The sequence below is a fragment of the Cavia porcellus genome, unplaced genomic scaffold (genome assembly GCF_034190915.1).
Source record: "Cavia porcellus strain 051 isolate PalLab524CR breed Dunkin Hartley unplaced genomic scaffold, mCavPor4.1 scaffold_18, whole genome shotgun sequence".
In the NCBI taxonomy this organism is placed as follows: domain Eukaryota; kingdom Metazoa; phylum Chordata; class Mammalia; order Rodentia; family Caviidae; genus Cavia; species Cavia porcellus.
Window position 1 is genome coordinate 60921367 of NW_026947501.1, and position 13690 is coordinate 60935056.

A 13690-nucleotide genomic window follows, 5' to 3' on the forward strand; every position below is an offset into this window, starting at 1 on the left:
CAGTAAAAGTGGTTACAAGTTATGTCATTGCCTCTATCTATACTCATTTGCAAGGTAACATGCAGATCCTTCTGAGAAGAAGAAGAATCTATTTCCCCATATTGACTACAGGCATGGTTATGTGATTTGCTTTAGCCAATTAGCGACTGGGACTTCTGCAGATATGACCCAATCCGACACTTGAAAAACACTTAAGGATTAGGGCTTGATCTCTTACTGCTTGTGGACTTGTGGTAACCACAATATGAAGAAGCCTAACCTCTTGAGGATGAGGAATACTGGGCTGTGTTGTCCCAGCTGACAGTCAGCTAACCTTCAGAAATAAGAGTTGTCTAGCTGACAAGCAGGTAACCACGAACACCCAAGTGAGCTCAAGAAGCCTGCAGAAATGTCCATTGATTCTAGCACAAATTATCATTCTATAGTATCATATAATAGTTGCTATATTAAACTACTGAGTTTTGGGGTAGTTTGCTAGCATATCATTTTCTTAAAACTAGACCTGGTCTTATAATTTGCTTCATCCACGGAACTATGTCTTCTTTGGAGGCCATAAGCACTGGACCATGATTCTGCATCATCTTTCTCTTGTCACAGTGACTGGAGAGTTTCTAGATGACTGAGCTGCACAAGGCCTGGTCCTGAATGGACAAGGAACAGTTCTCCCCACTTACTTTCACACTGACAGACAGTGTAGTGAGAAACAAACTTTGTATTTAAACCACTGAGATTTTAAGTTTTTGAAACTGGGCCATTCTAATGTGGAAATTGGTACCAGAAGGTTACAGAATTATAAGCAAAAATTTAAAATATGTAGCCATAACTTTACAGGTGTAGTGGATGAGTCCAAACTAGATTTTGCAGTACCCAGCATTAGCAATCCCAGCCGAGAAACTTGTTGGAGGCTGCAAAGTTGGAAACTGATGTTAACTATGGTAAAACATCTGGTAAATATCTGATATACATCTCTTATTTTCCCTTTTTCTAAGTAGCAGTGTTTACCTTATTGTTTTGAGTATGTCTCACCAAAAAAATAGTGAGAAGTGAGTAGGCCTTCAGAGTGGAGTAAATGGATTTGTTGTCTCTGGAGTGTGTTTGTTATAAAAGGGGAGGTGGGTTCTGCTCTCTTTAAATTTCTTGCCCTCTTTGCCTTTCTGCATGACATGATGTCTCTTGCCAGATGCCAGCACCATTGTTTTAGATTTTTCAGACTCCAGAACTGTGAGAAATAAATTTCTGTTCTTTATAAATCAGCCAGTCTCTGGTATTCTGTATGAACTAAAATATTAAAGTTGCTTTGCCCCATCTCACTACTGTATGTTGGTTCTGAGTGTGAGTGTGTGTGCATGTGTATCTGTGTGTGTGTAAGTGGGGAGGACAGATACTATGCCTTCTTAAATCTCCATAACAAGATAAGTTTTAACCAGTTTTAATATACAGACGACTAAGCATCACCCAATGATGCCAGACTTTAATATTAATGCCTTACTAAACAGACCTTTTGAATTGTCTCGCATGGGAAAGAAGTGAATGTACTTTGTATTATAAAAAAAGTGAACTGTAAATCCATGACTAGAAGGATAGATTGCAATAAGATTTGGTGCTACTCACCAATACATCTTTTTTTTCCGGGAAATTCTTAGAATTATACATTTTCTACTCCGTGAAGACAGTCATAACTATATGATTTGCTTTGGTCAATATGGAAATATAGGTAAAATTGGCTCATTCACTTTTAGGAAAAATCAGTTTACCATTTTGGATTTTCCTTCTACCTACCAAACCAGGGACAAGATTTAGCCAAAGCACCACCCTAGGAATTCAGTTGCTGGAATGAACTCCCTCACTACACAAGATATGGATAAGCAGAAAATGAGTTTGGTTTATTATTTTTAAGGCCCCTAAGATTTTTGGATTTTTGTTACTGCACCATAACCTGTTCTATTCTAACTAATGTAGATTATTACAAACATGATGCTACAAAGACAATTCTGAGTCTAATTCGTAACTGAAACCATCTACTACCGACAGTTCCAAAAGCACTTACAATAAGTGATTTTAATCTGCTTTCAACTGTAACCAGTCTAGACGATTTGAAACTTCACTTAAAAACTAACTTTATGAAGATGTGATATTTTCTCTTCACTACTCAGGTAATGGTGAACAATGAAATATTTTCTCATGGGGGTCTTAGGAAAGATGTCGGATAAAGACAAGATACAACACAGGGACGATGGTATATAACTCAAGACTTAACAAGTTTCCACGAAGAATTCAAACATATTTCTCTCAGTCTGGTGCATAAATCCCCAGTACGCAGAAGTACGCAGCACTTCTCGGCAAACTTCACTAAGGGCTTAGCTGCAGCTTGGCCCCTTGTAACTTACAGAAATACAGTAAATGCACAATTGCTGTGGCATAAAGTAAAAGTGTAATTGAAGATGTTATTTAACCCAAAGATCACCCTTCTTCCAGGTATTTTTTCCAGCATAACACAGACTTCATTCCCTAATAACTGAAAAGTGCTAAAGTCCATGCCGTGCAAATGTAGGCGCACAGGGTGGAACTATCGGACATGCGAAGGCACAGCAGTCTGAGTTATGTCTCTGTCCTCTAAGACTACATCTCGTGTAGCATAAAAAATTTCACTTCTGAAGTTTCCAACCAGCTATACCCGAGCCTCCATAAAAAAAAAAAAAATTATTTTCCTTTGAAAAGCACATCTTTTCCCTAATCCTTGCAAATTTCTCGTTTTCCGAGATCTCTTCACCTGGAAAACTGAAGTCACTGTGTGTTCCTTAAAGTTACCTGACATGCAGCCAAATGACTGACCCGCTCTTTCCGAGGAGAGTGGCGAGATGACAGGGACCTGGAAAAGTTTCCAGTGCTTAAAACACGAGGCGAACCCTGGACTCTTCTTTCGCGGCACTGTGGAAGCTAAAGCTGCGGGGTAGGACAGGGCTAGGCGGACAGCACACAGTCTCAGCTCACCTCTGGAGCACCTCACCCAGCGTGCAAAGACTGGAGAGCGCGCCCCGCTGCTGGACTACAATACCCAGCGTGCACCGCTTGACAGCCCCATGCTCCACTTGGGAATTAGGGCGCAAAGGGGCATGGGACATGAAGTTTCCGGGTGGCCAGAACCCGTCGCCACGGCAGAAGGGAGGCGTTGCCAGTGCGCTCCCTTAGCACGCGGGTTCCTGGCCGGCTCTGGGTCTTTCGCTCCCGCTCAGGGTTTTCGCGGGCTGCAGGAGCAGTATGGCTTGCAAGAGTAAACTCGGGGGGAGGGGGGGGGGAGTGGCTGGGGAGGCGGGGTCAGCGGAAGCGGCAGGTTGCTTCCTTCTCCTCGCGCTCTCTCCCCGCCTCTCCTCGAGGGAGCGGTGGGAGGGGGAGGGAAGGGCCGAGGGAAGGTAGTGACACGTGTCAATCAACCCCCCTCCGGGGGGCGCGCGCTCCGGGGCTCGCGCCGAGGGCTCGCGCCCCTGCCTCGTGCCTGCGCCGCTCGTATGTAAATGAGGGCGCGTGACGCGGGACGCAGATGGACAAGGGAAGAGAGAGAATGGCCGCTGCCGCCGCCGCCGCTGCTGCCGCCGCCGCCGCTCAGTGTAGGAGCCCTCGGTGCGCGGCGGAGAGGAGAGGATTCCGGCGGGAACTCGACTCTTGGCGCCACCGCCTCATGCACTGTGTAGGTAAGAGAGACACGGGCCGGGGCCCCGGACTGCGCGCGGCGACAGCTGCTACAGCCCGAGGAGTTTGTGTCTGAGGCTTCAGTTCGGCTCCGGCTCGGGTCGGTCCGGCTGGGAGCGCGATGGGAGCGGCGGCCCCGGCGCTCGCCTTTTGTCTCGGGGACTCTGCTGGCGCGGTCCGCTCTGTGTCGCCCGCCTGCCCGGCTCCAGGGTCTCCCCGAGAACTGTTGGTTCGGATCCGCTCGCCGAGCCCCCGGGAAGCCGGCCGTGCGCTCGCCGGGCCCCGCAACTCCTCGGCACCCGCGGTCGCCGGGCAGGAGCAGGGAGCGGCCGGGCGCAGCGGAACCCGCGGCCGGCGGCGGGGAAACAGGCAGCTACGCGCCTCCACCGGAGAACACACACCCCCTTCGCCCCGCCGGGGGCCGAGTGGCAGACGCGGCCGGGCTCCCGGGAACCAGTGCCCGGGGGACACTCAGGCGCTCGCGGGGCCGGGGCCGCGGGCGAGAGGCAGGGGGCCGAGGGGCGGCGGGGGGCGTCGCCCGAGGGGCGGGGGGCGCCCTACTCTGCCCTCTCGCGCTAGGCGGCGGCGGCGGCGGTGTGGTGCATACCCCTTTAAGAAGGAGCCGCTCGAGCGCTGACGGTTGGGATTTGAAGTTCTTCCTCCCTCTTTGGAAGTCTGGACGGATGGGGGGGCGTTGCCATGGCAGCGGCACCTTCCCGGCCCCTGTTCGCGAATGCCCGGTAGGCTCTGGTCCTCTGGCTGTCAGGTGATGGACCTTCCCTGCGCGCGGACACTTCGCCCTCTCCACCTCTCAGCCCCGTTGCGATCCTGTCTTCCTTGCGGTGGGGACTGACTGGTTTTGCTTCAAACTTCTGGACTTGGGGCTCTTACTGTGGTGCGTGCCGGGTGGCGGGAGACGTGGGACTCCCAGCCTGGCTGTGGGCTTCCTGGCGCGCGTACTTTCCAGGGGGCACTCGTCGGCCCGGAGCCCCTGTCCAGCAGGTTGGTCTGGCGGCGGGGTTCGGCAGGGTGTTTGTGCGGTGCAGTTTGGGGAGGCAGCTGTTCCTGGGGAGCAGTGGAAAGGGAAACTGTATTGTGCAAGGAGTGGACGGAGCATCAGCTTGCTCTACCCTCTGCGAGTGAATCTTGGAGTTGGGGAGTAACCTTAGAGCCTTTGGAGTTGGGAAGTAACCTTAGAGCCTTAAGGAAACAACTCTCTTTACCTTGTTTTTCTCTGTTCTTGGCGCCACCTCGCGCCCCTTCTCCCTGCCCCACCCCTCTGAGTTTTGTTTAGTTTGCTTCTGAAGATCTTTCTTGTTTCAATAGTGACAAGGAGATCGTGGTAGATTAAACTAGGAACAACTTCAGTTTGAAAATGTGCCCTACAGAATACAGTGAATAGAGAAAAAAGGTACAAAAACGGAAAGTTGCTCCAGTTAAGGGCATTTAAGTGATGTTTGTGCCATTTACTGTTTTACTTTTATGAAATGTATTTTGGCCTTGTCTAAGGAAAAGTTACGGAAAAGGCTTTAGTTAATTACTCATAAATGACTTTAGTTCATGAAGTGTTTTTAAAAAGCCTTACAGTATTCTTTATACCAGGTGCTTGATATTTGTCTTTCTTGAATACAAAATGGACCTATTTTTGTAATTTCTTAAAGTTTTTTCTGCAAAACCTATTTAGAAATTGCTGTGTTCATTGGATAGAATCAGATAGATGACAGCATTACACTACTGCCTTGTGCTATTACTATGTTAAATTTTTTCCAGGGTACACAGTAACTCAAGCATATTGGGTGAATTTTTGTTTTAGAATATTTTGAGTTTTGTTTTTCTTGCCTTATTTAAACATATTAAGTATAGCTTTGTATCATAAAATACACTTAAGTTTGAAAAAGTCAAATTTTAATTAGGTGAAACAAAATTAAAAGTAATAGAATTTGATGGAAAAAGGAACTAGGTTATCTTTTCGTGTTGCCTACTTAGATACTATTCAAGTAGTTTTGGAAGACATTTAAAAGTGAGTTTATACTGCATGTCTAATGTGAAAGCCGTAACATTTTAATATAATACATAATTATATTGTACTGTACGTGAAAATACGTTTTTCCTGGGTTTTAGCTTTATTTGAGAATTATGTCTCACAATTCTAATCAAGAGGGCTATTAAGATCCTTGTTATAATAAAATCGTTTTAAACAGGGTTTGTACTTGTTGTTTTTTGGTGTCCTGTCATGTTTATGGTGTGATTATACAAAAATGTACTTGGTATAATTATTTTAAGTCACCTTTGGAATTAATATGCTTGCATTTATACTTTGTAAACATATTTACAAAATAACCATGTTCTTTTTCTTTCTCTTTGTGTATCTGTATATGTGAGCATTATAAGGTGTGTGTTTCTGTATTGACTATTCAGTGTTCTTACTGCATGGAATCATTTTTATAAGGTAACACCCTTTTTGCTTTTCTGGAACAAAATGAAAATGAAGAAGTCTTACTTTTAAGTGAGATATGGAAATTGTAGGTAGTGTGTCAAGATTGTACAGCAAATTAGTACTGGGACCCTAGTGAAATTTGGAATCCCAGTTCTTAGCTTAACTCTTTAATTGGATTCATTTTGGATATATATAACTGGATAATTTACACTCAAATTTTATCCGGAAGAATGTTGTTTTAGTTGTGAATGACTACTTAATACTGCACTTGGTTGAAAAGATGAAAATATTTCATATAAAAAAGATGTTTACCATATCCATATTTATAGAACCTGTTTCAGATTTTTGACTCGTTAGTTGTCTTATTCATTCTTGGCTTTTGTTTTAATTGGAGAAACTCTTTTTTTCTAGTTTTGTTTCTCTAGTTTCTAGTTTTGTAGCTCTATTTACAATTAAGTGCTTTTTGTAATTTTATTTTTTCTGTAATCCTAAACTATGCCTTAATTTTGAGTGCACTCATTTTACAACTGTTTTGAGTGCTTATGGTTAGCACTCAAAATGATATTGAAGAGTAATAGATACAATCCTGGATCTAATTAAAAGTATAATTGCTATCTGATGAATTATAAAAACAAAGTAAAAAAATACATTAGTACATTTTAAAATATCTGCCTTCTATGGCCTATTAGGAGAGAAAAGCCAATTTTTTAAAAACTTAGTGATAGGCTTTTTTTTGTACTGGGGGTGGAACTCAGGTTCACCAGGCAGGCACTTGTACCACTAAGCTAAATCTCCTGCCCTGGTAGGGAAATTCTTTTAAAAAAAATATTTTGATGTAATTTTCACCTTACAAAAATGTAAAAATAGTATAAGGAATTTCTATATCCCTTTAACCATGTTCACCATAATCCACGTTGTTTTATATTTTGTTATATTTGATTTATCATTCTTGCTCTATTTTCATATACATATTTTTGAACAATTTGAGAGTAATTTGAAGACATCCTACCTGTTTACTCCTATCTTTTCAGTGTGTATTTTTCTAAAAATAAGGACTTCGTTTTATCTAACCAGTGTAGAAATTTAAAATCAACAGATTTAGTATTGACATATTACTATCTAGTTTATGATCCATCTTCAGATTTTGTCTGTTCATTTATTTAGTCTAAAATCTTCACACCCTACTCCTAATTCATTATCCACTCTAAGACTGTGCACTACATTTGATCATACTTAGTTTTTTGTTTGTTTGTTTGTTGTTTTGGGGGGCGGTTTTTGGGCAATATTCCCTCGCCTATTTCTGGATGTTGGCATTTTTGAAAAGTATAGGACAATTGTTTTGTAGCCTGTCCCTCAATTTGAATTTATTTCCTCACAATTAGGTTGACTATAGGTTTGGCAGAAATTTCACTTGAAGAGATAGTCTGCTCTTCTCAGTACATCATATCGTTAGGCTCATGATGTTGGTTTGTCCCAATGATGTCACCTTTGAAAATTAAAATGTATTTCTCCCTAAAAGCTATTTGCTTCTTTGTAATTAATATTCAGTTTATAGACATATACTTTGAAGAACAGAATGTTGTCATAGTCCCACCAAAATTTCTCCCAAAAGGTGTAGCATCCATCAATGATTATCTAACTTTATTCTTTCTGTAGTTGTTAGAAGTTGACATCTGTAATCTTCTCCATTATTTATTGTTTAGTTATTCAGTTATTTGAGTCTCAAATTATGTCAGATTTTGTTGATGGGAACCTTATTAAGTGTGTGAATTTTGTTTTTGTTTTTACAACAACAGGATGTTCCAGGTTCATGTACTTTACCTGTCCCATCTCTTGTGTCAGTCATTTCTCCAAGGTGGTCACCTCTATATTTTTTAGTGGAAAATAAATTTAGGCACTGTTATGGTTTAGATCTAAAATGACTTCCAAAAATCTCATATGTTCAGAGGTAAGGTTTTTGGAAGGTCATTGTGTCAAGGTGATGTGCCCTACTCATCATTGGATTAATCCATATGAGTACATGCCTGAGTGCGTTGTTAGGAGATAGGGCCTAGTTAGAGGAAGTAGATTACTGGGATCATGACTTGGAAGGGTATATTCTGCTCTGGCTTCTCCCTTTTTCTTTTCTGTTTGCTGGCTGTCATGGGTTGTGTATTCTATCATGCCTCTGTCTTGAGCCAACCATCAGTGGACTGAGCTGTCTAAAACTGTGAGCCAAATAAACCTCTCCTACTTTAAGTTGTGGGCACTGAATATTTTATCCCACTGATGGGAATGTGACAAATACAGGAACAGAAATCTGTGTACTAGGTTTCCAGAGTGATTTTAAACTCTTATTTTTTCTAAAATAAAAACTGATAATCTAATGATTTTTCCTATGGTAACAAAGTGACAAAGATTGGATTAGAATCATTCTATAAACTCTGGTGTCTCTCTTGTATAATGTTGTGTTCAGTAGGAATATAATGGGAGCCAAATGTGTGATTATAAATATTTTGGTAGTCACATTAGAAAACCCATTTTATTAATCTTATGTACTCAAAATATTATCTTTTAACATTGACCCACAAAAAAATTATTAATGAATTGGCTTATATTCTTAATATTAAATTTTCACAATTGCGTATTTTACATTTATCGCACATTTCAGTTTGGACTAGCTACGTTTCAGTAGTGCTTTATCGCCACATACGGAAAATGGCCGCATCATTGGGTGATTTGAGTGCTATCTTGGTTACTTTTCTCTTGTTGCTGAGACAAAACACCCAAAATAAAGGAAGGAAAGATTTATTTAGCTCACAGTTTGTGGAGCTTTCATCCATAATCTGCTGGCTCCTAGGTAGGGTGGCAGGGCACAGGGGCAACACTTCAAGCAGCAGAAGATAGAAGTATCAAGAACAAAAGGGTGAAAGTGCAAGGGAGGAGCAAGCCTCTTTCCCTCCCTGATATTGTGTGAAGGTTACCCGCCCCAGGGCAAGTGCAGCACTCAAACCGCCAGTCCCAGCACTAGACAATGAAGATCACAGACTAGATTCAGCTGCCTTTGAAAGCCCCCCATGACCAAATGAGGCTTTGGGGGAAACATCCAGACACAAACCATAACAAGTACTAAGGTATCACTTCCCTTAAAATCTCTTGATAGTAACCCAAACTATAGCGCTTTTTTATCTTTTCCCAGATCTTTTATTTGGACAGTAAAGGACAACATAGGCTTTGGCGCAAGACTTGCTTGTATTTGAATCCTAGTATTAAGTATTATACTTACAGTATAAATAACTGTTCTGATTTACTGAACTTTAGTTATTTCTGTTGTGTCAGTATATCTTAATCTGAGTCTTCCATGTAGAAAGCATTCAGTAAACGTTACTTGTGCTTTTAGAGATTATTTAAATTTTTTGCCCGTAGATTCTGGTAGGAATGCTGATACATAATAAAACAGGTCATGGGTATATTAGAGGAAAAAAGAGTAAGGCACTGAATAATCTGCATATCACACTACTCCAAACTGTAATAGAATTACAGTTTTAGAATCATAAAGTTTAAATAAATAAAAATGGCTTTTTATTTAAAGAGACCAAATGGCATTCAGTGTCTTTCTACATTTCAAGAAGTATTTTGCCTGCATGGTAGCTGAATATAAGAAATAGTTTCATTTCATTTTTTTTTTAAATCTGTTATCAGACTACATCTACTTTGAATCTTTTTTTTTTTTTTTTTTGGTATCTACTCTTTCATTTTTTTTAAACAAAAAAAGTGAGAAATAATAAAAGTTTTTAAATAGGGTAGTAGGAGAATAAGAATAATCACCATGTTGCATGTTGTTAAATTCACAGCAGTTGTTCATAGTACAAAATACAGGCATGAACTATTCTCCAGAAAATTACTAGCATGAAACTTTGCCCTATGTGAACCAAGACAAACCAGCTATATAAATATTACTCTTATTTTAATCAACTTGATCCTTCTTTCTGACTGTTTGTTGCCTCCTGTTCTTTTATTTTACTATTAACTTCTCCTTTGGCTATTTCTGCTGATATGTAAATCTTAGAAATCTGGATTGATGAGTACTGATTCGGATGGGTCAGCTACCAAAAAACTTTGATCACAAAGTTTTTCAAGCATTAGCAGATACATTATTCCTTAAAGATGTAAACTGTGGTACCACTTAATGGCATGCATTAAACAAATGGAATTTGTGGCACTTATGAGTGATTGAATGGTGTCTTGGTTACTTTTCTTGTTGCTGGAACAAAATACCTGACAAGTTAAAAGAAGGAAGGTTTATTTTGGCTCATAGTCTGTGAAGGTTTCAGTCCATAGCTGACTGGCTCCAGGGTAAGGTTACGTGGCAGAAGAGGCCTCCCAGAGGAGAAACAGTCCATGGCAGAACAGACAGGCCACAAGCAGCTAAGCACCTCTCCTTTTCCCATTTATCTCATTCAGGTTATCTGCCTTCTGATTGGTACTGTCTGCGCCCAGAGTGGGCCTTCCCATTATTCACATCCAGGAAGGTGCTAATCGGTGGACTAATTTAGTGCCACACACTCTTAATCCCAGTTTCACACACCTTAGATCCAGTTGGCTCTGAAAATCCCATCTATGAGTACATGGTGCCCATCTAGATATAAGCCATAACAAATGGCTAAGACATATCTCCAGCTTTCTTTGTATAACAGGCATATTGATGAATGAGGCATGTAAATTTTGAAATTTTGTGTACTTCTGGATTTTTTTACACTTGCAAGTTGAGCCATGTTTGAGACCAAGCATGATGCAAATTTATATTTTTATAGCTGTAAGATATTGCCTGAAGATTAACATAATATAGCCTTATTGCTGCATCATTAACATTTTAACATTAATCCACATAGAAGCCTCTTTGCACCCATGCAGCTTCCCTGGGGTGAATGCTAGGTGCTCCCTTCCCTATTAGCTGTGCACGTAAGTTGACATTGTGTGACCCTATTTTCCTGACTTCTACCTGCAAGATAGATATAGTGGCTCTTCCTCATTCATCTAGTTTATCAGTGGTGAATCTTTCAGAGACTGAGTGTTGAAACTGCTACTCAAAACCCACTTATGTTCTGACCAGTCATGCAAAAAGCTCAGATGAGGCACTACTGAATCATGGCTTGTGACGTCATCACCTGATGCTGCTATTCCTTTTCGAGCTTGTGCATAGCCTCTACCTGCACTGTTATCTGATGCTTGGCTGCTGGAGCAATGCTGGGGTGACTTGATTTGTATGCCAGCAGGGAGCTCTGTGTGCCCATGGTAGCATGCATAACATGGGCTCATCATCAGCAGTCTAGACTTTCAGTGAAACATCCAACTTTGTGTGTGTGCATGGTTCTTACATTGTTCTTTTTAATAGTACTCTTTCCTTTGGTACACAAATGATCTCTAATTTATGATAGTCCAATTTATTTAGATTTTTTCTTTTGTAATAGTATAAAATGATACACTGAGGAGACTCTATTGAAATTTTTAATTTTGATCTTTTCTCTGGCTAGATACATGGTGTGATATTCTCAAGATGCCAGGCATGACAGCCACAGCTCTTAGCCAGCCACATATTCATGAGGGTAAACAATTGATACTCGGGGCTGGGGATTTAGCTCAGTGGCATAAGTGCCTGCCTTGCAAGCAGGTAGTCGTGAGTTTGATCCCTGGTACCGGTAAAAAATGAAAAAGACAAAAAAAAATTGATACTCTACACTATATACAATATATTACACGAAATAACCTTTTAATATAGAATAGGCTTTATGATTTATGATTTGCCCAACTGTTGGGTATTATAAGTGTTCTAAACACATTTCAGGTGAAGCTGATCAGGATATTGTGAGTCAAGGCTTATCTGTGTAGGTAACTAGTACTCATGACTGACTGGTACATAACAGTACCAAAGTCATAGGTCCAGAATTTTGAGACTTAACTTTATTAGAGTCTGTACCTAGCGCTGAATCTATAATACAGTAGCCCTTTCAGAAGTTGTTATGCACAACAGAATTTACATAGAAAAATATGAATGGTCCAGAACTGCAAGTGCTAGAAAACTAACAAAATAATGCCATCTTTGCATTAGAATAGCACTTTGTTCTTAATTAAAACTAAATAAAATTTTTAAGAATTTTTGTGTTTGTTAGAAAATAAAACTTAAAGTGAGACATCATTTTTCTGTATCACATCCCATTTCATAGTTTTCCCATAAGTGTTAGCAGTCCTATCATGTTATATGTATTTGTTACTTTTTTTTTTACTAAATTTATTTTTATTTTCTTATTTCACTTTTTAAGCTGTTGCCAAGTTACTACTTTTACAATATCTCTTGGATTCAGTTTTGATGCAGCTAGCATGGAGATAAATTCAGATATTATCTGCAATGCTGATTTTAGTATCTTCCCATGTAATTTAAAATGTACTATAAATTGTTTGAAATAGCTGTTTTGCTACATCTCCCCCCCTTTTTTTTTATCAGTTAAAGACTTGTGACCATATTCAACTAGGTGGTCATAGTCTTATCAGACTGTTTCTTGTTTCTCTACTGTTTGTCTCTACTGTCTTCTGTAAACAACCCAGTTTTTTCATATGCTTTTCTTTAATGCCTATTGCTCCAAATTTTTGAGTATCCTTTTAATCATATCATGTACGCCGAAAGGAAGATTCAGTGCCATACCTAAAAAAAAAAAAAATGTTTAAATCCTTGTATAGTGGAAGAGGAACCTTAAAGTAATGGTGCTGAACTTCTATACTGGAAAACAATGCCTTTGACTAAATAGAAAATGAGAAGGGAGTGCTGTCACCATATGCAAGAGGAGAAAAAAACCTTTACAGTAAGAAGGATCCTTAGATGCTGAGATGTCAGGTACCTAGGTGGAGTAGGGAAGTGTATGTTGACTGGTGAACATGGAGTTCTAGGTGACCAAGTAAATGAATTTTATGATGTAAATAATCATATTTTTGGAGGTTCAAAAGTAAATTATTGTGATCTGTTCAAGTTACATTTCTAGTAGATCACTAATTTAAGAATCATATTTCCTCAGATTTGACGGCATACACTTAATCCCAGCTATTTGGAAAGCTGAGCTAGTCGGCCAACCTGGGCAGTTTAGCAGGACTCTGCTTCCAAAAGCAGCAGTGTAGCTTAGTGGTAGTGTGTTTGCCTGGCACACCAAAAGCTCTGGGCTCAGTCTCCAGTCCTGGAAGAGGAGCTGTGTTTTGAGGAATAACAGGTACTTGCAGCAGTAGTTGGAAGCATGGAATGTAGGGATGTTGTTTTTTAGATGGGAAATATAATTCATAGTACTAAGTAAGATGAAGAATACTTTTCTGAATTTGTGATATCTATGGTTCTTTATGTGCTCAATTTGAGCTGAGAGCTGTTAGAGAAAATTGAGGCAAGTAGTATATTGAATAAAGAAATAAGGTAGTCTTGGTTCAAATTGCAAACATGTGAGTTCCAAATTTACCTTTTTGTCTTCAAAAAGTATTTCCAGTCAAGCTAATCATTAAGTTATGATATGTATAGCATATTGTGTGATACCATTTTAAGTGAATCTTTCT

At 40.3% G+C, this 13690-nt stretch overlaps 1 protein-coding gene across 22 annotated transcripts in view; it reads left to right on the forward strand.

Moving 5' to 3' along the window:
• The first annotated feature begins 3359 nt into the window (after nucleotides 1–3359).
• Nucleotides 3360–13690, forward strand: part of Lcorl (ligand dependent nuclear receptor corepressor like) — a 171228-nt gene continuing 160897 nt past the window's right edge. For 6 of the 22 annotated variants that reach the window (XM_003465042.4, XM_013147333.3, XM_063230110.1 and 3 more), the window contains exon 1: nucleotides 3378–3689. In XM_003465042.4, coding sequence (XP_003465090.1) covers nucleotides 3539–3689 — 151 coding nt within the window. In that variant the 5' untranslated portion in view covers nucleotides 3378–3538. The other 16 variants (XM_063230113.1, XM_003465041.5, XM_063230112.1 and 13 more) reach the window with 10 other exon arrangements.